Source organism: Balaenoptera musculus, chromosome 8 (genome assembly GCF_009873245.2).
Source record: "Balaenoptera musculus isolate JJ_BM4_2016_0621 chromosome 8, mBalMus1.pri.v3, whole genome shotgun sequence".
NCBI lineage: Eukaryota > Metazoa > Chordata > Mammalia > Artiodactyla > Balaenopteridae > Balaenoptera > Balaenoptera musculus.
In genome coordinates, this window is record NC_045792.1 from 32,544,478 (window position 1) to 32,567,531 (window position 23,054).

At 35.2% G+C, this 23,054-nt stretch overlaps 1 protein-coding gene across 1 annotated transcript in view; it reads right to left on the reverse strand.

Moving 5' to 3' along the window:
* CNTN5 (contactin 5) overlaps nt 1-23,054 on the reverse strand; it is a 1,373,994-nt gene that overhangs the window by 15,800 nt on the left and 1,335,140 nt on the right. The window contains exons 21-22 of the mRNA XM_036862636.1: nt 20,646-20,755; nt 301-487 (exon numbers count right to left, since the gene is read on the reverse strand). Of these exons, the coding sequence (XP_036718531.1) occupies nt 301-487; nt 20,646-20,755 (297 nt within the window). The remainder of the gene's footprint in view (nt 1-300; nt 488-20,645; nt 20,756-23,054) is intronic.

A 23,054-nucleotide genomic window follows, 5' to 3' on the forward strand; every position in this document is an offset into this window, starting at 1 on the left:
AGGGTTTTGCTCCAGGAGTGTCATTTTAATAGCTACTCTGCTGAGCTTTTGAACCTGAATCCTTTTATCTCCCTTCTGTGTCAAAATCGCTTAGCCTTGTTTCACAGGAAGATAACCCTTATCTACTATGAATACAAAATTTTCTGAGCTAGTTTTGGAATTCAGATCTAAGCATTGAAGCAAGACTATAAATCAAAACTCCTCTTCAGCTCTGCTTTTTATGTACCTCACGTGGCTTTCAGAAATGTTAAAAGATGTTTCCCTTTTGTCTGAAACAAACAAAAAGCCCAGGTCACTTACGGGATTTCTTGGTGGTTGCACTCACTTCACTGCTAGGTGGCCCATATCCAGCTCCATTATAAGCTCTCACTGTGAAGCGATATAATGTATTTCCTTCTAATCCTGTCAGGATGACAGATGACTCATTCCCCCTAGTTTTGATGGTTTCTGCTGCATCTTCTTGTTCCATGTCTTTCCGATAGCCAATCTGTCAACATGAAAGATTAATTTTAAAGTTTCCCCTGTGCTTATGATTGTTGATTTTTTTTTTCCTTTGGATGTTTCTCAAACCCATCTCTGGGAAATCACTCCTGTATCATCCCATTAACAGATTCTACTAATGAGGCTAAAATCACTGTCTTGGCCACTGCCTGATTTGCATCTGTGTAAACTGCAGCAACTTAGCAGTACTCAGCCAAGCAACGAAAGGTGTTACCTTGTAGCCTGGTAGTATGAAGAATCATTCAAAGAAATTGAAGAAGTTCTTTTCTCGTAGGTCATCAGAACCATTTCCCATTCAAAGCCATGGGGCTTTTAATGAATTATTTGAGAAAGAGACATGAGAAATATTTCCTCCTGGGCCCCACACAAAGGTGAATCGCACAGCTGGATGGATTTAACAGAGGAGAGGCGACAGAACACTCATGATAATTTGGAATGGTTTAAATGCAGAGAAATGACTTTGCTAGGATATGGGATGGTGGCAGAAGGGAACAGCTCTTTGTCAAAGCACAATTTGTGCATTGAGATGATCTTCCCTGGTTATGAGCTCTTGGTGGCTGGTCTCATACAGAACTTGATCCCTTTATGAGATTCAATAATTATCTCTGTGTACCTAAAGCTTAACCTTATTCAGACACTGGAATTTAACAATGCATAAAGGCACAAGAGAGTAGTTTTTTTCCCCCTTACTTATTTACTGCGGTAAAAATAGTGGAAGAGTAATTCTTCTTTCTCCAATTAATTAACTGTGGTGAAAGAAGTGGACTGCTGCAAACATTTCATCCTCCTCCAAGTGCTTTTTCTACTCTGCAGGCTAGAAAACCAAACAGCACATTTTCCAGATTCTGGTTTAGCTAAGGATGATGCTACAAAATTTGGGCAGTGAGGAGTTTGTTTGGAACTTGAGATATTCTGGAGCTGCCTAGGACTACCAGTTCCTTGGGGCCATAGGAAGACACTGTAGGCTCCTACCTCTCAGGAAAAAACATTTGAGTCACTGTACCATATTAAAATGCATCTACCAGCCTAGATGATGGCTAAAGACAAAGGGAGTAAGAAATGGGTAGAGGAGGAAGAAAGTTACAAATTATAACTGCAGCCTCATGAAATGAAGACTGTAAGAGCCATATTTTCTTCCTTATACCGTTTTATATCTAAATATTATATAACCTGGGCCCCTTCCTTTCTTGTGATAGAGTGTTGTGGGTAGGTAAATTTCTAATGTAGTTCATTACAGGAGATAGACAGATTGACTAATGGAAATTTCCTTGGCTCTCCGTTTTAGGGAGATGGTGGGTACATTTTCATTTGTTTAAGAGATATTTGCACAATGGAGCATTGTCATTGCCAGTTGTTGCTTTTGGGGAGTTGTTGAATGGGGAGAAGGATGTGTATGGATGTTGAGTAACCAAAGGGATATGGTACTTTAGTTTTCAGCATCCATTTCACCCTCATTCTAGTGTCTTCATGGACTGAAGAGATGCAAAGATAAAAATCATACTTCCAAGACTCCCTTGCAGTTAGGGCTCTGAATATGTTTTAGGCTTAACCAGTCAGATGCCATGCCTGGTATTTGAAAGTAAAAATGAGATGGAGAGTGAATTTCTACAAATTCTGTTTCTTTTGCCTATGAGTTTAGTAATGGAGACATCATTTTTCCTTTCCCCTCCACCCCCTGACTGTGGCAGCAAAAACGAATGGCTTACTGTCTAACCATTAGCTTTATGGGAGTCAAGGAGCCAGGCACAAGACATCCATCTTATTGGTGTAAATTATAGCAACCATGGCGGGATTCTGGAACAGGCAGTAATAGCAGAGGCTTCCAGATCACAGAGGCTTCCTGAATGTGGTGCCATCTTGTTCATGGTGGCTTCCAAACCATGGCAGTGGAGTGTGGGACTAGGGCTGGAGACTTCCTGTTTTTAGAAGACATCAGTGTCTTCCTGGTGGCTTAGTCTTATTGATTAGCTTTAACAGTTACTCTTGAAAGATCACCCTGGAGTCTGGTAATTTAACCCAATAATTTTGTAAACCATTTAATAATTATAATAAAACACTTCTTACTTAAACTAGTTAGAGTAATTTAGTTCTCTGCAATTAAACACTGCCTGACACACCTACACAGATCTTGAATATGAATATATATATATATATATATATATATATATATATATATATATATACATGGTTAATAAGAGAATCATAAACAAATTCCTATTTCTCATCCCTGTCTCTTCATAGATTTGAACTGGCATACAGCTGAGTGACTGAACTTCAGAAATTTGTTTGATTAAGCTGAAATGCTCTAACACTGCCTTCTGTACTATGTTTGCCCCATTAGTCCCAATTCCAAGAACTAACTTATCTTGCTTGGTCTCGAGCATACTTTTAAATGAAGAAATCTAAGTTATTTTCAAACTACAAAATTTGATGAGATGTTGTTGGATGAACAAATGTGTATCTTTCTCCTTCCCAGTGATATATCTGATTTCTAGGTCTCTGCTTCAATTTTCTTTAATTGGCTAGATTATTTTAAGTTAGCTAAATATATATATTTGAGGGAGTTGAGTGTGATTAAATTCAGCAAATTACAGATTTCGATACAAACACAGATTTCTATACAAATTCTGAACTTCTAAATATTGAATTTTTTTTTAACATCTTTATTGGAGTATAATTGCTTTACAATGGTGTGTTAGTTTCTGCTGTATAACAAAATGATCAGCTATATGTATACATATATCCCCATATCCTCTCCCTTTTGCGTCTCCCTCCCACCCTCCCTATCCCACTGCTCTAGATGGTCACAAAGCACCAATCTGATTTCCCTGTGCTATGCAGCTGCTTCTCACTAGCTATCTATTTTACATTTGGTACTGTATATATGTCCATGCTACTCTCTCACTTCATCCCCGCTTACCCTTCCCCCTCCCCATGTCCTCAAGTCTGTTCTGTACGTCTGTGTCTTTATTCCTGCCCTACCACTAGGTTCAACAGTACCATTTTTTTAGATTCCATATATATGCATTAGCATACAGTATTTGTTTTTCTCTTTCTGACTTACTTCACTATGTATGACAGACTGTAGGTCCATCCACCTCACTACAAATAACTCAATTTCTTTCCTTTTTATGGCTGAGTAATATTCCATTGTATATATGTGCCACATCTTCTTTATCCATTCATCTGTCGATGGACACTTAGGTTAAATATTGAATGTTTAATTTTCTGATGAATCACCACAAAATTAAACATCCCAAGTAAAAGATAAAATGTTCTGAAGTAACTGATTGTGAGAAAACACAAATACTAGCTGCACCAGGTAAAACCTGTGATAAATCTAAAAAATCCACACATTATTTCTCTTTCTGGCATATTGAAAAAAAGAGCTGGAGAAGTTATGACCTTCACAGTGAAATAATAATTTTATTTACTACATTTTTTTTTTGATGGAGGAGAGGGTAAAACAGAAAAACAGAAAAATATTTGGAGTTTAACATCGTGCTTATTTAGTGATTCTTAACTTGGAATTGAGGTAATATAGTATTCATAAGTCACACTGCACCTTTGAAAGTTGAAACTTCCTCTTCATTCAATTTATTTCTTCATGATTCAACTCTATCCTGATTATAGATTTTATCAACCTATAAACTTCGAACTCTGTATGAGATCACTTGAAATGAGGTTAAAAACATTTAAAAAGATATAAATATCTGAAACTGAAAGAATAGATAACCTGCTAATTTATCACCCTCACACAATTGGGGATTTGTGTGTGTGTGTTTATCCCTTCCTGTATTTTTATTACATATAGTTAATATAATTATGTACCTACTTTTCTTCTCTAACATTATAGTCACATATAAATATTTTCCCATTTTTATATCAATAGTAAAAGTCTATCATATGCCTTGTGTACCAAATATCATTTAACCACTTTTCTATTGTGGAACATTTGGGTAGCTTCCAACTTTTGCTCTCTTAATTAAAATGTTGCCATGAATATGTTCATGTACAATTGTTTTCCACATATTGGATAATTCCCCAGAATAGAATTCCAGACAGGTGATTATGGGGTCTAAGATTATTGAAATTGTTATGCTTTTGTACAAAAATGCCACACTGGTTTTCAAATAGTTTGTACTAATTTTCATTTCCAACAAAAGTGTGTGAATCTGAGAGATACGCCATAATGTTGCATGCTCTAGGCACATCATGGTTTTGGAGTCAGAAGGCCTAAATTTTAATCTTATTTTTGATATCTATAAGCTTCATATAATGGGACAAGTTACTTAACCATTGAATATCTATAACCTTGTTTATAAAAACCTCAGTTTTATGAATAGTTTTAGACAGCTCCCTTATCGTCACACAACTACTTGAACTATCTTGTTTCTTGATGGTTTAACATTTCTGATTTTTGTAATTTGTAAGTCTGTTTCCTTTTTTGCTATCCTTCATATTGTTTTGTTTTTTGACTTTGTTCCTCCAAATTATGTAATATTAATAGTGGCAGGCAAGAAGCATGAATTTTGAGTCAGCTGATACCTTTAAGATTGTAGATTTGAATCTAAATCTAGATGGCTTTTCTTAGTAGATAACCCATTTTTTTCCCAAAGTTGATTCTCCATAATGATGATTTTAGCTAAGCAGATAACATATTCAATTATCTGATGTGATGATTCTAAGATATCCATGTCATACACAGTCTGGTTCCCTTACATGAAATTACAGGATCTAAAATCCATGATTGCTGCTATATGGAGTCAGTGGTTACTGGATGAGCTATGAACTTTCCCCTACTTCCCAGTCTTCATTCAGTCATATATATAATCACTGAAGAATTCTTCCTAGTATTTTATATTCTCCTGTCTGATTTTTGTTACCTGTTAGATTTTAAAAACACAATTCTTAGCTCCTGTATTCACTCGTTTTTATAATTTAAATTTCACTCAATGATCACTGCTCATTCAATAGTGTACTCCCTGAATTTAATAAAGACAGCTCTACTTTCTGCTGTTATTTAATATTGCAAAAGAGAAATCCGATTTTTGCACCATTGAAAGTAATTTATTCTCTAGACTAGTAAGGGTAGAGTTTTTATTTTTTTAAGTTTTTTTAAAAAATTTATTTATTTTGGCTGTGTTTGGTAGTTGTTGCTGTGTGTGGGCTTTCTCTAGTTGTGGTGAACAGGGGCTATTCTTCATTGTGATGCATGGGTTTCTCATTGTGGTGACTTCTCTTTGTTGTAGAGCACGGGGTCTAGGTGTGTGGGCTTCAGTAGTGTGGTGTGCAGGCTCAGTGGTTGTGGCTCATGGGCTCTAGAGTGCAGGCTCAGTAGTTGTGGTGCACAGGCTTAGTTGCTCTGTGGCATGTGGAATCTGTCCAGACCAGGGCTCGAACCTATGTGCCCTGCATTGGCAGGTGGATTCTTAACCACTATGCTACCAGGGAAACCAAAGTTTAGAGTTTTAAAAAATAATCAAAATGCATATTGAAATGTAAATATTTTACCACACTTTGAGATCTTCAAAACTATTAATTTAATTACTTATTCAAAAAATTGTTTTGAATATATATTATTTACCAAGCATTGTGCCTGCAGGTAACTGGGGTAACAGTGAGCCCAAAAAGACATTACATAGGACTCACCAGGAAAAAAAGGGAGAAGACTCAAATCAACAGAATTAGAAATGAAAATGGAGAAGTAACAACTGTCACTGCAGAAATACAAAGGATCATGAGAGACTACTACAAGCAACTATACGCCAATAAAATGGACAACCTGGAAGAAATGGACAAATTCTTAGAAAAGTGTAACCTTCCAAGACTGAAGCAGGAAGAAGTAGAAAATATGAACAGGATAATCACGAGCACTGAAATTGAAACTGTGATTAAAAATCTTCCAACAAACAAAAGTGCAGGTGCAAATGGCTTCACAGGCGAATTCTAAAAAGCATTTAGAGAAGAGCTAACACCAATCCTTCTCAAACTCTCCCAAAATATAGCAGAGGGAGAAACACTCCCAAATTCATTCTACGAGGCCACTATCAGCCTGATACCAAAACCAGACAAAGATGTCACGAAAAAAGAAAATTACAGGCCAATGTCACTGATGAACATAGTTGTAAAATCCTCAACAAAATACTAGCAAACAGAATCCAACAGCACATTAAAAAGATCATACACCATGATTAAGTGCGGTTTATCCCAGAAATGCAAGGATTCTTCAATATATGCAAATCAATCAATGTGATGCACCATATTAACAAATTGAAGGATAAAAACCACATGATAATCTCAATAGAAGCAGAGAAAGCTTTTGACAAAATTCAAGACCCACTTATGATAAAAACTCTCCAGAAAGTGGGTATAGAGGGAACCTACCTCAACATAATAAAAGTCATATATGACAAACACACAGCTAACATCATTCTCAATCAATCATCTCAAAAGATGAAAGCATTTCCTCTAAGATCAGGAACAAGACAAGGGTGCCCACTCTCATCACTATTATTCAACCTAGTTTTGGAAGTTTTCGCCATGGCAATCAGAGAAGAGAAAGAAAAAAGTAAGGAATCCAAATTGGAAAAGAAGAAGTAAAACTGTCACTGTTTGCAGATGACATGATACTATACATAGAAAATCCTAAAGATGCCACCAGAAAACTACTAGAGCTAATCAATGAATTTGGTAAAGTAGCAGGATACGAAATTAATGCACAGAAAACTCTTGCATTCCTATACATCAATAATGAAAAAACAGAAAGAGAAATTAAAGAAACACTCCCATTTTCCTTTACAATTAAACGAGTAAAATACCTAGGAATAAACCTACCTAAGGAGGCAAAAGACCTGTATGCAGAAAACTATAAGACACTGATGAAAGAAATTAAAGATGATACAAACAGATGGAAAGATATACCATGTTCTTGGATTGGAAGAATCAACATTGTGAAAATGACTATACTACCCAAAGCAATCTGCAGATTCAATGCAATCCCTATCAGATTCAATGCAATGCCCTACCAATGACATTTTTCACAGAACTAGAAAAAGAAATTGTACAATTTGTGTGGAAACAAAAGACCCTGAATAGCCAGAGCAATCTTGAGAAAGAAAAATGGAGCTGGCGGAATCAGACTCCCTGACTTCAGAATATACTACAAAGCTACAGTAATCAAGACAGTATGGTATTGGCACAAAAACAGAAATATTGATCAATGGAACAGGATTGAAAGTCCAGAGATAAACTCACGCACATATGGTCACCTTATCTTTGATAAAGGAGGCAAGAATATATAATGGAGAAAAGACAGCCTCTTCATTAAGTAGTGCTGGGAAAACTGGACAGCTACATGTAAAAGAAAGTAATTAGAACACTTCCTAACACCATACACAAAAATAAACTCAAAATGGATTAAAGACCTAAATGTAAGACTAGACACTATAAAACTCTTAGTGGAAAACATAGGTAGAACATTCTATGACATAAATCACTGCAAGATCATTTTTGACCCACCTCCTAGAGTAATGGAAATAAAAACAAAAATAAACAAATGGGACCTAATGAAACTTAAAATTTTTGCACAGTAAAGGAAACCATAAACAAGACAAAAAGACAACCTTCAGAATGGGAGAAAATATTTGCAAATGAAGCAACTGACTGAAAATTAATCTTCAAAATATACAAGCAGCTCATGCAGCTCGATATCAAAATAACAAACAACCCAATCTATAAATGGGTGGAAGACCTAAACAGACATTTCTCCAAAGAAGATATACAGATTGCAAACAAACACATGAAAAGTTGCTGAATATCACTAATTATTAGAGAAATGCAAATCAAAACCACAATAAAGTATCACCTCACACCAGTCAGAATGGCCATCATCAAAAAATCTAGAAACAATAAATGCTGGAGAGGGTGTGGAGAAAAGGGAACACTCTTGCACTGGTGGTGGGAATGTAAATTGATACAGCCACTATAGAGAACAGTATGGAGGTTCCTTAAAAAACTAAAAATAGAACTACCATATGACCCAGCAATCCCACTACTGGGCATATACCCTGAGAAAACCATAATTCAAAAAGAGATATGTACCCCAATATTCATTGCAGCACTATTTACAATAGCCAGGACATGGAAGCAACCTAAGTGTCCATCATCGGATGAATGGATAAAGAAGATGTGGCACACATATACAAAGGAATATTACTCGGCCATAAAAAGAAATGAAATTTAGTTATTTGTAGTGAGGTGGATGGACCTAGAGCCTGTCATACAGAGTGAAGTAAGTCAGAAAGAGAAAAACAAATACCATATGCTAACACATATATATGGAATCTAAAAAAAAAATCGTTCTGATGAACCTAGGGGCAGGACAGGAATAAAGATGCAGACGTAGAGAATGGACTTGAGGACACAAGAGGGCAAGGGGAAGCTGGGACGAAGTGAGAGAGTAGCATTGACATATATACATTACCAAATGTAAAATGGATGGCTAGTGGGATGCTGCTGCATAGCGCAGGGAGATCAGCTTGATGCTTTGTGACAACCTAGAGGGGTGGGAGGGAAGCTCCAGAGGGAGGGGATATGGGTATATATGTATACATATAGCTGATTCAGTTTGTTGTACAACAGAAACTAACACAACATTGTAAAGCAATTGTACTCCAATAAAGATTAAAAATTTTTTTTAAATAAAAAAAATTAAAAAAAAATAAAATGTATAAAAACCCACAAAGGTTACAGTTACATTAGAAAAAATATATTAAATAGGGATAAATCTAAGGGAAGATTTGCAAGGTCAGTATAGACAAAGATCAAAGAAGGCTTAAAAAAAAGAGGGATATAATAATCATGGATTAGATTTAATATTGCAAGTGGATAATTCTACCAAAATTTTTCTCTGTACTCAGCTCTATTCAAAACAGGCCCAAACTGCAAACAGACCTAATGTCCATCAATGGAAGAATGATAAATAAATTGTGGGATACTCACAAATGAAATATAGGAGAAAACACATAACAATATGCATGAATATTACCGATATAATGTTGAGTGAAAAATACAAGACATAAAAAACTCCGTATATTCCCAAAACTAGTAAAACCAATCAGAAGGAAGGATACTGGGTTTTTGTTTTTGTTTTTGTTTTTGGTGGGGGTGTGGGGTTAAGAATAAGGATAATGACTATAAGAGACACAAGGTGACTCTCTAGTTCTTAATAATGTTTTGTTTCCTGACCTGGATTGTAGTTACACAGGTATGTTCACTTTGTGATAATTCACTGAGCTGTACATTTATGATTTGTGCACTTTTCTATATGTAGATTAAAAGAAGTCTTGCCCTTTGAAAATAAAGTCTCAGCCATTTTGTAATTAGCAAATAGTCAATTAGTAATTGGCATTTTTATAATGCTAAGCATGTCTTTTGCAAAGCTTCCTTTTTGTGCGTGTTCAAACACCTTATAATATTTCCATATTTCTTAGTATAGTAAGCAAGACCATGTCTGTATCTATCTCTTCAACACTCATTGAATTAGGACCTCTATGCCACAAGTATGTTGTCAGGTGCTTAAGATAAAAACCCAACCCTCAAAAGGAAGATTTTGTTGCAATTTGGTATTTCTCATATGGGTCATTCTAAGAGAATGTCAACAAAAATATTCCAAGTATTTGTAAAATTAAATGGGTTGATGTCTACATTTGTTATTTTACTTTTTGCATGGATGCTTCCTGTGTACAAATGTGTATTATGTAACAGAGAGTGAGATTGTGGATGGACATGATGAGCTCAGGATGGCTGGGTTTAGGAGTAAAGAAAAAAACCCTGTTTAGAGGTCATACAGTAAATTACCATTTGTGTCAAAGAGTGAAAAAATAGGAAATACTTCTGAATATGATGAAAGATATCATCCATACCCTTTTGGTTCTTCATGTGGGTAAAGCAATATATTCAGGCATATATTTTAATATTCTTGAAAATAAAATGGTTTATAAAAGTTTTAGTAGAAGAAAATATGAAATGTGGTTTGGGTTAGAGAATTTTCTCCATGAAGCAATGTATTTAGAAGTAAATGAAACAGAAACACAGTATACACTGAGTTATTCATTACTTTCTAAAAGAATTCTACAGGGTTGCCTTTCAATAGGACAGGGGAAGGAACAAGTTAAGCAACTGTTACATCTTCAAGTTACTTCTATAATTTCCTTTTGATCTGCTGATTTTTTAAAATCATAAATAGTTTTAGTTAGCCTCCTAGTCTCTGAAAATAACCTAAGAAGGAAATCTAATGATAGAGACATGAAAGCTATTTGATTTTTCCAGAGTCCGCAGAATTTCAGAAAAAGGAGGGTAGAAGTATTTTCTTCTCACTGTTTAGTTTTTTATATTCTTATTTTTATATAGTCATAACAAAAAGCCAAAGAAGAATCTGTAAAATAGCTGCTACCCACACACCATATGGAAAATAAAACAGCCTTTGTTTTAGCCTTTTGGTAACTGGTTTCATTTCGGCTTCTTTTCCCCCTTTAACTTATGTCTGAAATTCCATTTTACACACACACACACACACTCACCCTTGCACCCTCTGCTATACCAATTAAATGCAATCTGCATAATATGAGTTATTGTCAAACAACAGTGAGGACCATTTTTTTTTTTTTTTGTCTCCTGCTTTGATGATTAGAGTCAGCTCATAAAATAAAAACAACAATCTCATCCGTTTTCCCCTTAAGAAATCCCCACTACAACTTATTTTATAGAGCAAAACACAATTAGTGTCTTTTCAGTACAATCAATAAGTGGAAATGGCTTTAGTGACATGTCTAAAATGAACTTCTGAGTTACATACCCTCTGGAAGTTCTAAAAATAAATACATGCAAGTCTTGAACATAGCCTGGGAAAAGGAGTCGCTAAGGGTGTGTGTATCTTTTAGTGAGAATTGTAAAATGGGACAAGTTGTTTTGTCTTTTGTTCTTCTTCATAATAAGCATGAAAAGTTAAGAATTAAGACTAGGACACTGTGTACTTTTCCCCCTGCTATAAAAATACATTGTCGCTTATTATTGAAATGAACCCAGCCATTAAAAAAATATACTTAATAATACTCTTCCAAAAAGGTCACAATGAACACAAACACCATTAACTTGATAATCGTGGGGAATTTTGTTTCACAGGCAGAATATACAATATAATATTTTAAAATATGTCTAAAAATTTCCTTTTTATTTTATTCAGTAAAATTTTTATCGATTGATTTATTGTTTTATTTAGGAAAATTGAGGACATTTAGGAACAGAAGCATATGCTCAAGCAAACAGAAACTTATGCCCATGGAGGGCATTGGCATGGGTTTATCCCACTAGTGTTTCTTCAGAGGATCAGGATGCTAAGGAATCCCGGGGTAATTATGGACATAAGAATTGTATTGTTCCAATGTCTTCCTGTCTGCCTTTTGCTTATTTAAATTTCTCACAAACATCTCTCAGTATTAAACTGTGATTTTTTTTAAGAGCAGGCACTAGATCTTAATAGTTTTTGCATTTCCACTGCCTAGCACAGTGCCTGATAATAAATTCTTGATAAGTGAAGGAATAACAAATATTAATCATCCAACGTTGCATTATAACCCAATTTCCTTTGTCATTCATCCCAATTTGGGAAAAATCAGAGAAAAGATGATGAAATTTGGCCCTATTTTTCTTTAGTCTTTTTTCTTGCTAGACTGGCATCTGCTCTGATTTTGTATGCACATAAAAATCCCGGTATTCTAGGAAAAGCTTTAGAGGCTCTGCTCTAAGATTCAGGAATTACCATTCACAGGACACTTAATGCTGGTGGGTTCATAAATTCAAAACTGAAACTAATAATTTATTTGCATGGGCCAATGACAGGGATGGCATTCGAGATGGGGCAGTCATGATAATTCAAAAATCAGTCATTCAATAAATATAGCTCACTTCTGATTTTCAATCATACTGCATGTCATAAGCTAGAAATTTCACATATCTCAATGTCAACGCTGTCTACATTTAGTCTCTGTAGCCATGAAATCTCAAGCTACTTCCACGTAAGTAAACAAAATTCTCAAAAGGGTTGTTTTAAGAGAATGTCAACAAAATTGTTCAATTGTATTTGTGAAATACAATTAGATGGAGTGGTGTCTATATTTGTGATTTCATATACTTTCTTATTTCCTCAGATGGTTATTTTTGTGAGGTAGTATTAGACTTGTATAATAAAAGGCAGCCTTGCAAACTTGTTGAAAAGACCACTGTTTTTCTTTTCATAGCAGAATTCGAATCTAGCCTAATTGTGACATTTAGAAATGTCCATGGGTGGACTCACTTTGAAATTAAAGGGGATGATATTACTAAAATTTCCTGAAGCCTCTTACTATAAAGTCATTTTATTTTCTGGTAGGCTAGGGGCTGTCATCATTCTGACCCTATCTTTAGGCATAGCTATTTCTACCATATCAATTGCTTTGACCATTCTATTAGATAGAGCAATTAGTCATTTTAATAACAAAAACAGTTTGATTTGAATTAATTGGTTAATGTATTTGAAAGTGTAAGTTAGTTGCAGACGAACATAGTTTAAGTCAAAATGCTTGATTCATTATTTGGTAAACAAATTAGAGTGTAATGGAGGCTTCCTTGTAAAGGACAAAAATGCCAAATGTAGGTGGGTAATTGACAGATGGTATCAGGGAAAGCCTCCTACTGAGATCCTTACAGCTGCCCTATAGGTCTGGCTACATCAGGGAAAAGAATGTCAAGACCAAAGACATCAAACAAAAGGAGCTACAAGGCCTTACCAAAAAACCAAAAAACAAAAATGAAAGAAAAAAAACTGAAATAAAGTCTCCCTTGCTAGACTGTGAACTTCATAAGGGCAGGGACTCTGTCTATTTTACTTATTGTTTTACGCCACGCACTGCACCAAGACTTAGCAGGCATTCAATAAATATCACGTGGATAAGTAAGTGAATGAATAATAAATGATAACTGAGATTCAGATGAAACACACAGAAAGTCAGATCAGGGACAAACGAGATCCAAATCTGACTGATAATCCAGGTCACAATTAGAATCAGGCTGTGAGTCAATTGAAGAGCATACAGGGGAAGGAGAGCACAGTGATGGGAGCTTAGAAGGGGGATCAGGTGATGTTATAAGAGCTTTAAGGACTTTATTGCTCTTGATGATGTCCATCTTCCCTCTAAATGACCCTTGCTTGAGGGTAGCCTCCCAAGATTAGTAGAAGAGAAAACACAAAGATTTCAGAGTCAAGTGAATGACATAGGTTCAAGTTTGATTATTTATTAAGAAGAGTTCATTGAGGGGTTATCATTAGTTAATACCGTACTATGTATTCTAGAGATAAAGTTTGTCCATATCAAAATGGCAGTTGAGTATGTGTTTGACAGGAGCCATATCCTAGAAGGAATTAAATGTGTGCACATGACTTCAGAAATGATTTCTTTTTTCTCATGTACCTCCACTATTATTCCTGGTGTATCAAGGGAAGTTTCCCATATAAAAGTCTCATCTTGACTTCTTTTAACCGCTTTTATCTGAGGCTAAAATAGTTGTCTGCAGTGGTTAATTCGATTCTCTTATAATCATTGACTGGTGCGAAAACATATTGAGAGGTTGAGTCTGACTCTTACCCATTTCTAATAACACTGGAGAGTTACGATTCTAATGTATATCAAGACACCTTGATATCCTAACAAGAGACTTAAATGATTCCACAACAAACAAATGTGTTGCTGGTCTGGAGTTCTGAATTGAGGTTCTCTCCAAATTGCTGCCACTAGTCATTATTTAGATAGAAGTAATATTCTTAAGGGTATTTGATGTCTACAACCTGAAGTAACTAAACTGATAACACAAGGGATATTGATCACTTATTTAATTGTGAAAATTTCCTGAAAATCACCAGTAACTGCTAAACCCAATAGAAACTTTTCTGCTTTCATCTCGATCTCTTAGCAGGTGTAAACACAGTTGACCTTTTCATTCTTTTTGATTAGCTCTTTTAGTTTCTTTGATACCTCGCACACTTGATTTTCTCTCCATCAAGATGATCTCTCCTTGTCACTCTCCATGCTGATTCCTTTCCTTCAGCTAAATTTCTACATGCTGATTGCACCAGGACACAGCTTATCTCCCCCTTCATTCTTCCTATTATCCTCTCCTTTCCTCTACTCCCTTCTGGGAATTTGTCCTTAGGTGATTTAATGTAATAGAATGGCTTTAAATACCACCTTTATGATTGCTCCCTTTATGTCTTCATCCCTGATCTCTTAATTAGACTCCAAACTCACATATCCTATTGTTTATCTGACTTATCCTCTTAAATTTCCAATAGGCATCTCAAATTTAATTTAGGCAAAACAGACTTCTTTATTTCCCATTTTCAAATCTCTTCTTTGTCCAGGTTTTCCCTTTAAATTTTTATTATTATAATTATTATTTGGTAAATCGTACCACTATTCATCCATTTGACCAAGACCATGATGTAGGAATCATCATTTTCCTTCCCTCCACATTTGATCATTCATTGTCATTATTCTGAACTACTAATTAGAATACTTTTGGGTTTAGATTATCCTCTATGTTTAAAAGTCTCATGAGAGAAAAAATTTTTATAACTTTATAAAATGGGAGGAAATTTGAAGTTTCAATAGTCTACTGCCTTGCCCACACATTAAACATCCAAGAAATATTTATGGACTGAATGTCCTGAGATAAAGAAATACATTGTTAAATCCTTATTTACATTTCCCCCTTTTTAAATGTAAGCCTGCTTTCTTCGTTAAGAATGAGAAATTTCCCTTAAAAATAAAAATTTTTAAATTCTAAAAAAAAAAGAAAATCCTGCCAGACCTGCCTCTGAAGTATGTCTACCTTTCTCCTACTCCACTGTTATGACCTTAGTCTAAGTTATCATCATTTCTTGCATGGATTATTGCAATGACTTCCTAACTTCTACTCTTGACCTTTCTCCCCTCACCCTTTCATTCTGCATGGAATAGCTACCAGAGTAATATTTTTAAAAAAATGTAAATCAGACATTGTCACTCTCCTCCTAAAATTGCCCCAATGGCTTTTCATTGTATTTGGAATGAAATACAAACTCTTCTCATAATCTATATATCCCTACATAATATTGTATCTGCCCACCTATCTCTCTGACTACTTCAAATTTCACTCACATCACTGTTCACCAAGGTGTAGTTGCTCCACTTCCTTCTGTTCCTTAAGTGAATCAGGTGTGTTCTACCTATGCACTTCATGTATTGTTATCTAAGTTCATTTTTCTCACATTTATTTATTTATTTATTTTCTCCCATTAGGATGCAGTATTCATAAGAGCAGGACCTTTTCTATCTTATTCACCCATTCAATTCAGGAAAAACAGGAGACGTGACCAAAAACACTGTCTCCACTATTTTCAGAACGGCACAGGACTGGTAGCGGTTATAGTAACTAACTACTTTAGACATTGCAGGTAAAGCTGCAATTATGGCTAGAAAAACGACTCACAGGATTGATATGATAAGTACATAAAACTTGAAACCAGTCTCATTGGCTTTGGTGACAAAAACAATGCTTGTTTCATCGTCATCATGCTCAGAGTTCTACTATTAGTAAATACAACTAGGATTGTAGCTGGGATAGAATAGAGGAGGGAGATCGTGATGAGATAAAATATTAAGCTTTAGGGGTTACTACATTTTAGAAATATTTAGTTCGGGAGATCTTTTTACTGAAAAGAAAGACGAGGAGACAATGAGAACAGTAAATTCTGGGATGGGTAAGGTGAAGAGCAGAGGTAGAGTTTTTCTTAAAGGGATAGAGAGTAGAAAAAAGAGGGGGTGGGAGTGATGCTGGTAAGTTTTACTTATATCACATTTATTTATTTTTGAATTTTATTTATTTTTGAATTTTATTTTATTTTATTTTTTATACAGCAGGTTCTTACTAGTTATCTATCTTATACACATCAGTGTATACATGTCAATCCCAATCTCCCAGTTCATCCCACCACCACCACCACACACCCCACCCCACTTTCCCCTCTTGGCGTCCATACGTTTGTTCTCTATATCTGTGTCTCTATTTCTGCCTTGCAAACCTGTTCACCTGTACCATTTTTCTAGGTTCCACATATATGTGTTATTATACGATATTTGTTTTTCTCTTTCTGACTTACTTCACTCTGTATGACACTCTCTAGGTCCATCCACATCTCTACAAATGCCCCAATTTCACATTTATTTTTAAAATCTACAAGCAACTATACACTTATGAGAGAGTATATCTTGTAAAGAGTCTTTGCTGACTATATTTTACTTAAAATAACAGTTATGTCATATTTGGTCATTGAATTATATAAAGTTTTAATTATTTTCTGATAATGAAAAGCATACATTTGATTTTCCCATGAACAAGATATTGTTTTCTTTTTTTTTTTTTTTTTTGGTAACAAGATGCCATCCTTTTAAAAATACAATTTATAATGCACTATAAAATACTATAAATGTTACTGTGCCCATGGAAGCTGTGTTGCTCCTTTGTGTAAAAATAGTTGTCAGAATTTGTGTTGATTTACTTTAAAAAAAATTCAGTCAATGTGATGATTGCTCCAGAATTTGATTAAATGCTATTAACATATCCTTAAAGATATTCCATTTTTGCTTGTGATAAGTTGTTGTTTTGAATAAAGTAGATTAGAGAAAACTTTGTGCTCTGACACTCTTGAGTGCCATGCTTGAGTGATCTTGATCTTGATCTCTAGTAAAACCTTGATCACCAGCATTTTGTAAAACCCTTCTCACCATGGTCAGTAAGGTCTCTGCATGGCCATACCCACTGGGCAATCTCAGGCCTCATCTTTCTGAATTTCTTAGCAGCATTTGACTCAGTAGAACACTCCATTTTAAAATTCTTCTCTTGGCTTCTGAACTTCTTCAATGTCTTCTATAGTTTCTTTGGCCATATCCTCTTTCTTTCTTGAGTTCCAAATGATGAGGCAACATAGGGCTCAGTTCTCAGACATCTTTATCAACATTCGGTGATCTCAGCCAGCACATGTATAAAAACCATTTATATACTGAAGATTCCTCAGAGTTATAGCTCTGTCTCTAACCTTTCTCTTAAAATAAGACTTAGCTTTTTTTGTAAAAAAATAAAATAAAATAAAAGACTTATAAAATTTAACACATTAAACCAGAATCTTTGATCTTTTTCTCTAAAATATGCTCTTCTCCATCAGTTCCTTATGTATGTGAATGATTTGTCATTCTCCCAGCTTCTTTGGGTCAAAAAGCTCTGGAATTAACTTTGACATAGTCCACATCCAATTCATAATCAAATCCTGCCACACTTCCACTCAAAATATATCTTAAAAGGTCCACCTCTCATCAATTCCACCTCTACTGTTCTAGTCGAAAGCAACTTCATTGTCTGCTAGGTTGGAAGGACCGCTTCTCCACTGCTCTACCTGAGGTCCTCTCTAGAGTCTGTTCTTCACCCTCTAGACCAAGAGATGCTTCTAAAATACGAGTCAGAGCCTGACTTGACTCTCTGTTCGTAATCATTAATGGCTTTTCCTTATACTGAAGATAAAATCTAAACTCCTTTTCCTGGTTCACAAGACTGCATACAACCTGGTTCTTGTCCCGGCGATTTTTCCTGCTACCACTCTTCCTGTTGTTCACTGTTATCTGGCCAAAATCGCTCCTGTTCTCTTCTTTGAACAAGGCCAGCATGCTCTTAAGACAGAGCCTTTGAGTTTGCTGTTCTCTCTGCCTCTCTCTCTCTCTTTCTTTCTCTCATGTGATGATGTCAAATGTCACAACCTCAGAAAGGTTAATTCCTCAAACCTCTATAAACAGCAGACTCTCACTCTCCCTTCTTGTGCAGTACTGTTTTTCTGTACAGCATTCATCATCAACTGAAATTATATCACACATTTATTTGTTAGCTTGTTTATTGTTTGCCTTCCCTACTACAACATAAGCTTCATGAGGACAGGGACTTTAATTTGCTCATTGTTTTATCCCTAGCATCTACCTCAGTGTCTGCTAATTAGTAGGCCTCCAATAAATATTTGTTGAAAGAATGAATGAATGATGATTTATATTTAGAAAGAGAACCATTGTTCACAAGCTTAAATCTTATGTGATCTCTGTAGGACCTCATAGAAAGCTGTTATTACAGGTGAATCACGGTGGGAATATGAATGTCATGCTATTAGGACAGGCAGAAAAAAAGTTGAGGGTGACTGGTTGTGTGACAGGAGCACCACTTTGAGATGTGGAAGCCTGGACCTTCACTCTTCTGAACACCAGAGTATACTTTATGGCTTACTACAAGTATGCACACCAGATGTTCTGATTCAGAGGTCTAGGTGGACCTATACTCATGTAATTGTTTTAGGCTGAGTTCCATAGAAGCAGAGCTTGAGACTGGGATTTGAATGATGTGATTTACTGTGAGAGTGCTTGCAGGTGAATCTATAAGGAAGGGAGGAAAAGAGGATGGGAAGTAGAAAGAACTGAGCAAGAGTGTGGTCCCAGGTGATCTAGCCTTGGCCTGATGTACATGACAAAGGCTCTGGATCATAAACTGCACCATAAAGTTGTTTCCTCCTTGAAGCAAGGGACCAGTATCAGTCAGTGTCAGCCAGTCATTGACCTTGGGTTGCTTGATTGTGGGGCTGGTACCTTTTCAGGTAAGGCATCACCCCTTAGTGGAGGGCAGTTCTCCAGAGGGGAAGCTGAAAACCATTCATAGCCAACACTCACAGCAGCTAGGGGATGGTGCCCTGGCCCAGTGAAGGGGAGCAGGGCAGACCACCCCAATGTCTTCTACAGTGGGAACAAAAGGGGCTGATTGTGAAGCACAGATATTCATTTGTTCAACAAATATTTATTGTAGCTGTCCTGAGCCAAGTACTACCAGTCCTGGGATTCACTGGTGAACAGACATGGTCCCTGCAGCATGGCTAGGGAGAAAAAGAGACTTTAATAAAACAAACATGCAATCCTGATATGATACATATTGAATTATCACCAAATAATGAATTGAAGCAAGATTGTAGAAATAAATCCATGATATTGTATAGGTAATGGTTTCATATAAATGGTCTTTGCTATAACTCTTAGAAAGATTGTATAAACTCTTAATCACTGTAATCTTTAATGCTGGCTGTATATTAATCAAATAGTTCTCAGCCATTATTTGAAAACTCAAATATAATAAAGAAATGTGTTTTTAGCCTGGAAACCATGTTGGTATACAAGTCCTATATTTGGTCATTGTTTAAAAATCAAGATGATTTTCTCTTAGTGGCAGTTGAAACAGAGGAAAAGTAAACATTAAAAAGTTTAAAGACAACTAAGATCCTCAACTGGATGCTAATTCTTTTTTGTATTTTATAAATTACTCCCCTAATCCTATCCCTCACTGGCAAAGGCAAGAACAAGAGCTGTATGAGAGCTCTTGTTTTTGTGGAATACTCAAGTTCACAGACTGCCCACAATCCTTTAGTCCATGTGGAGGATAAAATTTTATTGAAGTCAATGAATTGTTATAAAATGTTCACCACTATAAGGCTGGCATGACTATGTTTAAAGACAGTAAAATTTGAAGGACAAAAAGTCATTTGAGTGAATAGGTACAGATCACTAAGTTCCAAGCAAATCTGAGAAGTTAGTATAGGAGGTAAGATCTGCCACGAACAATATAATAGGAAAACTTTTTTTATACATTAAATTATTAGAGAGGAATACACAAAAAGTATTTTTAACCACCAATAAATTGGATACCAGTAAATATCAACCTGTAGCTCCTGGTTTTTTTATCTAAAGGTCTATTTTCTCTCTCTCTCTTTTTTTTTAAATCTTTGCCCAGTGCTATGGAAACTACTATATTGAAAAATAAGCTAGCTAATGAGCAACATAATACATGTCAGTAGAATAGTATATTTCTCATTTCTTCTCCATAGAGCGAAATTTCAAAGGAATGTAATTCTGTTGAAGTGTCACCAAACCATTTCTTCAAGAGAGTACAGTGCCGGCAAAAATAACAAGGCTTATTTTCAGTAATTCTGTTCATACCTCAAATCCCTGTGGTCTTCCTAGACTCTCTTTAATATGTTTCCATGCAACAAGAATCTCTGACACAGACACACTTGTAGCCTTGACATCTGTGGGAGCAGCAGTGGGTTCTGTATGAAGGAAAATGGAAATAATAAACCACGATGGTAACAAGTTATGCATACCAAAGCATTGCACCTGAATATGTCAGGTGTTACTTCCCTCTATCTGATTTTTGAAATGAAGTGCTGTGATGATTATGAAAAGCACAACAAGAAAAAAAGATGTTCTTTTTGGATTTCTACACTGTGTCCAAGTCTCATCAGTACCTTACCAATGACAAATAACAAATCTAGCAAGACAAGTAAAGAAGATCTTTATCCTTGGATTAACTAGGACGTTTCTGGAGAAGTTACATTGTCTGACTTAAATTGTCTGCCAGTCTAGCATAATGATCAAAAGAATGGATTAGGAGTCAGGCTTGGATTTTTTTGTTGCTGTTGTTGTTGATTTTTGTCTTCCAAAAAATTACTTACCTTTAGACAAGTTGCTTTACCTCTTCCTGACCTCCAGTTCCATCTTCTGTCATTTGGGCATATTGAGAGTACTTAGCTCATAAACTTTTAAGGTTAATTTTAATTGAAATAATACATATAAATTATTTAGCACGGTGCTTGGCACTTAAAACATTCATTCACAAAATATCACTTTTTATTTTATTTTTTTACCCTGTGAAGGCACAAACAGAATCTAAATTTCATTAGATTTCTTTTATTGTTCCAACCACAAAGCTACATTTCCATGACTGTGTAAGGAATGTGTTATGAATCATGATATTTAAAAGGCATGCATTGACTTTTAAGACAGATATAGACCAAAAAGGAAAGTCCCCAAAGGTCTCGGTGCTGCTGTTCAAAACCACCTTTTCATTCATTCCTATGCTCAGTGACCTTTCTCACTACTTTTTTTTTTTTTTTTTCAAATACACCATGTCTGACTGGTATCCATCAAGAGGTGCACTTTATTTGAGGTTGTACTCCATGTGAGGAACAAAATATTTTCAGCTCTGACATTGCTGAATCATAAATACTGTGTCACAAACACACGTTAACTGAAATGGCGGAATAAAGGCCATAAGTTAGTTCAACTAGTCTATACAAAGTCGATTTCAAAAACCCCTACTCCATAAAAATTGTAGAGGCTTTTTGATTCTAACCCCATATCACTGGTAAGACTTCAGATGAAACTGTTGACAAAAAATATATATATATATTTATATATATATATATATATATATATATATATATATATATATATATATATATATATATACATACACACACACACACATTTTTTGTTTGTTTGTTTTTAGATTCAGGGAACCATACTACAAAGGCAGAGTTCTAAATTTAATTTTTAAGTCTCAGTCATATAAAGGGAATTATTGAGTTGGCCAAAAATTTTGTTTGGGTTTCCCATAAGATGTTATGGAAAAACCCGAACGAAATTTTTGGACAACCCAATATAACCATTTGCTGAGATTTTTCCTTTACTAATGGAAGGTGGCCACATATCTACCTAGAGAGCCTTTATATATTATTAATTGAAAAATATAAGTTCAAAACATCTACCCTTGTTACTGTAAAAAAGCACACAGAAGACTTTTTCAAAGGTGCATGTTTGCACTGAGCAATGATTTTTCTTTTGGTAAAGCTTTCATTAAAATTACATACTATATTTGTGTTACTTCAAAGTGCTTTGGTAAATTCACATTAATCTTTACACAGAAGCTGACATTAGTTTCTGCCATGGTATAAATTGTCATTTCTCATTCTGCCCTTTGAATATCTTTTATTTTCTTTTGCTTAATGGTTTCCTTCATCCCACTTTCCAACTGCCTATTATTTGTGCATCTACCAGATTTAAAAAAAAAAAAAAAAACTCTGTGAAAAGCTTCTACTTTTATTTCATTCTAGAATTCTGTTCAGTAGACCTGCAACAAAATTTTTTTTCATTGCTATTTAACAGGAGTTAAAATTCTTTATTGTGCAAGTAAATGAAAGGAAATGCTCATGTTCTTAAGTGTGTATAACCTGACCTCCAGGGTTTAAGATATGATTTATTTCAAAGAAAGCCACCCTTTGAATATCATTTGTTACTTGGAAGAAGTTTTGCTTATCTCTTAAGTGAATGCATTGCAGAGATTTGTGTGACAAATGCCTTCTTTCAACTTTTTTTTATTATTGAGGCAATTACATCTTTGTCAAAGGAGATTGCAGGGGGATAAATAATTTCAGAAGCACAAAATATGTGGTTGGATGGCAGCCTTTTGATCTCTCTTTACCACTAGAGAGAGAAATTTCTCTCTCAGCTTTCTGTAGCATTACACAAGTTTACGTACTTTTTAAATAGAATGACGAAAGTTTTAAA